General features: G+C 69.8%; 1 protein-coding gene across 1 annotated transcript in view; it reads left to right on the plus strand.

Annotated features, from left to right (window-relative positions):
* The window catches only part of LOC101626746 (breakpoint cluster region protein), a 64745-nt gene extending 61981 nt beyond the window's left edge, over positions 1-2764 (plus strand). Inside the window, exons 3-7 of the mRNA XM_012730865.1 lie at positions 11-173; positions 717-851; positions 1254-1359; positions 1583-1745; positions 2011-2764. Coding sequence (XP_012586319.1) covers positions 11-173; positions 717-851; positions 1254-1359; positions 1583-1745; positions 2011-2100 — 657 coding nt within the window. The 3' untranslated portion in view covers positions 2101-2764. The remainder of the gene's footprint in view (positions 1-10; positions 174-716; positions 852-1253; positions 1360-1582; positions 1746-2010) is intronic.
* The last annotated feature ends 1351 nt before the right edge of the window (positions 2765-4115 follow it).

Genomic DNA, 4115 nt, shown 5'->3' on the forward strand with positions numbered 1-4115 from the left:
CCCGGCCCAGCCTGCTGCCCGCCCTCCCTGCAGGCGGGAGCGCTCCAAGGTGCCCTACATCGTGCGCCAGTGCGTGGAGGAGATCGAGCGGCGTGGCATGGAGGAAGTGGGCATCTACCGCGTGTCCGGAGTGGCCACGGACATCCAAGCGCTCAAGGCAGCCTTCGACGTCAGTGAGTGTGGTCTTTGGGGGGGGTGCCCTGCTGTGGCTGGCCAGATGTTGGGCTTCCCAGCTCCTACCCCGCGCCCCTGGCTCCGACCGAGGGGGCCGGGCAGCCACTCGCTGGGACCTGGCCTGTTGCTTGTGGAAACCCAGGGGTCAGCGAGGGTGGACCAGCCTGGCTGCTCTGAGGCTGACGCGGAGCTAAGGGCTTTGAGGTGAGCCAGCGCTGCTGGCTGGTGTCGTGGGGCCGTGTCCCTCGCGGGTGAGTGAGCAGGACGCTGCCTGCCAGACGAGGGCGCTGCCCCAAGGTGGACAGAGCAGAGCCCGGGCCGGGCGGGCCCTCCCTCCCAGCCTGGAAGGCCAGGCGGCCCTCCCCGGGCAGGCCACACTCGCAGCTCCCCCAGGTGGCCAGCGTGGGCCTGGCCTGCAGCCTGGAGCTGTCCCTCCAGCCAGGGCGCCCAGCTGGGGAGCGCAGGCTGCGTGACTGGCCGGGGCCTGGCTCGGCAGGGTCCCCAGGCGGGCCGTGCGGTCACCGTGTCCGCGCTGTCTGCAGATAACAAGGACGTGTCGGTGATGATGAGCGACATGGACGTCAACGCCATCGCGGGGACCCTGAAGCTGTACTTCCGCGAGCTGCCCGAGCCCCTGTTCACGGACGAGTTCTACCCCAACTTCACGGAGGGCATCGGTGAGCCTGGGGGGTGTCGCCCACCTGCCTGCTCGTGAGGCGCCGTCAGTGGGGAGGTGGGGCAGAGCCGTGCACCCCGCTGCCCGGCCCTCTGGAGGTGCAGGGGTACAGCCCCGCACCCGCCTAGCTGTGGGCGCCCCGGCCTGGCCTGACTCTAGGCCGGCGTCCACAGGGAGCCCGCTCCTGGGGCCGGACCTCGCGGCCCTCCGTGGGGCTCTGCGCGGCCCCCACCGGCTCTCCAGCAGGAGGCGGGATGGCCAGTGACCCGGGGGGGCGCGGGGGGGCAGCCTCGCCGCCCGCCCACAGGCCTCCTGGCCCTAAGGTGCTGCCCGCGCTGCCCCAACCCCCGCAGAGGCCTCCAGTCTGTGGTGTGCCCCAGAAAGTGACCCCCCCTTTCTGTAGCTCTGTCGGACCCCGTAGCGAAGGAGAGCTGCATGCTCACCTTGCTGCTGTCGCTCCCGGAGGCCAACCTGGTGACCTTCCTCTTCCTCCTGGACCACCTGAAGAGGTAGGCCGGCCCCGAGGCCAGCGTCCACCATGCCGCACGCCATCGCTCTCCCCCGGCCTTGTCTGGGGCCCGCTCTGTCCCCCTCCCTGCTTCGCGAGAAGCGAGAGCTGCTTTGGCTCAAGCCCTCAGTGACCGCGACGGCCCCGCTGGCCTGCGCCCTCACAGACCCCGAGGAGCCCAGGGAGGGGCGCCCTCGGTCAGCGTCCTCTCTCGGCCCTTGCAGGGTGGCGGAGAAGGAGGCGGTGAACAAGATGTCCCTGCACAACCTGGCCACGGTCTTTGGCCCCACGCTGCTCAGGCCCTCGGAGAAGGAGAGCAAGCTCCCCGCCAACCCCAGCCAGCCCATCTCCATGACGGACAGCTGGTCCCTGGAGGTCATGTCCCAGGTAGGCTCCGCCCGTCCCCGTGGGCTGGTCACTCCAGCCCTGCGGGACTGAGGTGGGGGCGGGGCAGAGGCGCGGGTGGGCCTTGCTTCTGGGGGCGACCAGTGTCCAGGCCTCTCGGACCTGCGCCTCCCAGTGGTCACTCGGGGCCAGGCCCGGCGTTGAGGGGCTCGTGGCAGCGCGAGGCCCCACACCTGGACTGGACTCGCGGCTGTGGCCAGGGCTGGGCCCGCCGGCTGCCCACTGAGCCGCCCTCCCGCTGCCCCAGGTCCAGGTGCTGCTGTACTTCCTGCAGCTGGAGGCCATCCCCGCGCCGGACAGCAAGAGACAGAGCGTCCTGTTCTCCACGGAGGTCTAGAGGCCCAGGCCTGCGTCCCCGTGACGGACAGAGTGGCCTGGAAGCCCCCTGGGAAGGGCTGGTCTGCAGAGCAGAGCCAACCCTCAGCACAGCAGGTGCAGGGCCAGCGCCTGCCAGGAGCCCCCGCGCCGGCCGTGAGCGGGGCCCGGCCGACAGCCGCGGGAGTGGTCTCCACGGACTGGACTTACCAGAGTACAACGGTTTCTGCTGGACCAGGACGCGCCCCCTCTGGGAGTCGGGGCGCGGAGGCCCCCGCTGCCGTGTCTTGAATAAACGCTGCTGCTTCACCCCGGGGCGCCCTCCCTGGCTCAGCCCGCGGCCAGCCTCGGGCTCGCAAAGCCCCCTGGGCGCTGCGGGACGGACCCGCCCGCCCCTCTCGCCGGGCGCCCTCAGACGAGGGCCTTCCTCTCTCCCGCCCCGGGCCTGACAGGCCGCCCCGCGGTGTCCAGCTGGACGCCAGCCCGGGGACACCAGGCGTGCACTTTACGGCTTGTCCCCGGGGCCAGCCCCTGCCGCCCGCCGGACTGGGACAGCGGGGCCCCTGCTGGGCTGGCAGAGGCCTGGCCCTGGGCCGGCTGCGGGTCCCCGGGCTCCGCCCCGCCCCCAGGCGCCCCGACGCTCACCCCCGCTCTGCTCAACCACCTCAGTAAACTTTTGTAAGTTCCGTCTGGCTGCAGCCTGCTGACGGCTTGTTTTAGGCTTGGAGCTGACTCGCCTTTTGATACTTGAATATTTTTAAGTTTTATACATAGTTTCTAACTCTTTTCCTAACAGATTCAGATACCTAATAAGATACTAGACTGTTCGTGGCCACTCCCCGTGCCAGCAGCGTCTTGTGTTCCTCCGAGCGCCAGCCCCGTTTCGCCAGGAGCCGTCTCAGGCCCCTGCAGCGTGGGAAGTGTGGCGGGCTAGGCGCCGCTGCTCTGCCGGCCAGGCCTGCAACCCTCCCGTGGGTCCGCCGTGGAGGAGGGAACCTCTGAGTGTTCTTAAGAAACAAACGAAAACGGCATCGTTTGGTGTTTCTGAAGAGAGGGCTTGGGGTGCCGAAAAGGAAACGGGCAGTTTCCGGCTGGCCCTCCTGGAAGTGAGGGTGTGGCTCATCTGAGGCAGGGCAGCGCCCTCCCCGGGGGCTGGGCCCCGCGGGCACAGGGAGAAGCCGGCCAGCACCTCGGGCCCCGGACGTGGCCAGCCTCCCGCGGGTGGGCTTCCTGGGCTCCAAAGCCGGGCGCTCCCGCCGACGGCCTCCTTGTCGGCTGCCCTGGCCGGGGCCGCACAGACACTGGACTCGGGTCCTTGGCCCCCGCACTCCAGGGCAGGGAGGAGGCAGCTTCCTAACTGGTCAGAGGGAGATGACAGCCCTGCGTCTCCTGCAGCTGTGCACGGGGCCTCGGCCAAGAAGCCGGCCCCTGCCCCGGTGCACGGCCCTCCGGGCCCCCGCGGCCGGCGCTGGCTCTCGCCTCTGCTGCGTCCCCTCTGCCTCACGGCCCAGTTCCCTGCGGCCAGCTGCTCCCAGGAAACCTTCACCCACGGCTTGAGTGGGGTGTCCCGAGCTGGGGCTCGGGAGGGTCACGTCGCCAGGCCAGGCCAATGCAGGCCAGGCCGCTGCCCGGCCGAGGACCCCGTGGCCAGGGCTCCTTGGCGCCTGCCCAAATGGGGGTCCCATCCTAGCCAGGCAGCCGCACTGAGCTCCCCGAGGCAAGCCCCCCGGCCTCTCCTGCCACGCCAGCTGGGGCGCAGCGCGCTGCTTGGGAGCTAAGAAACCATGGCTTCAGCCTCCCCTGGTTCTGAACCTGTGAACAGTTACTTTTCCTGTCCAGTTTAGATCTGGACAGTGTCCGACGCGCCCATAGCGCTGGCCTAGGCCTCATTCTGGGTTCATGCTCAGAGGTGCCGGGTTTCCACCTGCTCCGGCCCGGAGCTGTGGAGGCCGTGGAGTTTGGGCTGGCACTGGCTGCTCTGGGCTGAGAGTTGTGGAGCTGGGGGCTTCACACGCCACGCCCATCCGCGCAGGCCCA

The sequence above is a fragment of the Condylura cristata genome, unplaced genomic scaffold (assembly GCF_000260355.1).
Source record: "Condylura cristata isolate star-nosed mole 26May11 unplaced genomic scaffold, ConCri1.0 scaffold00029, whole genome shotgun sequence".
NCBI classification, from domain to species: domain Eukaryota; kingdom Metazoa; phylum Chordata; class Mammalia; order Eulipotyphla; family Talpidae; genus Condylura; species Condylura cristata.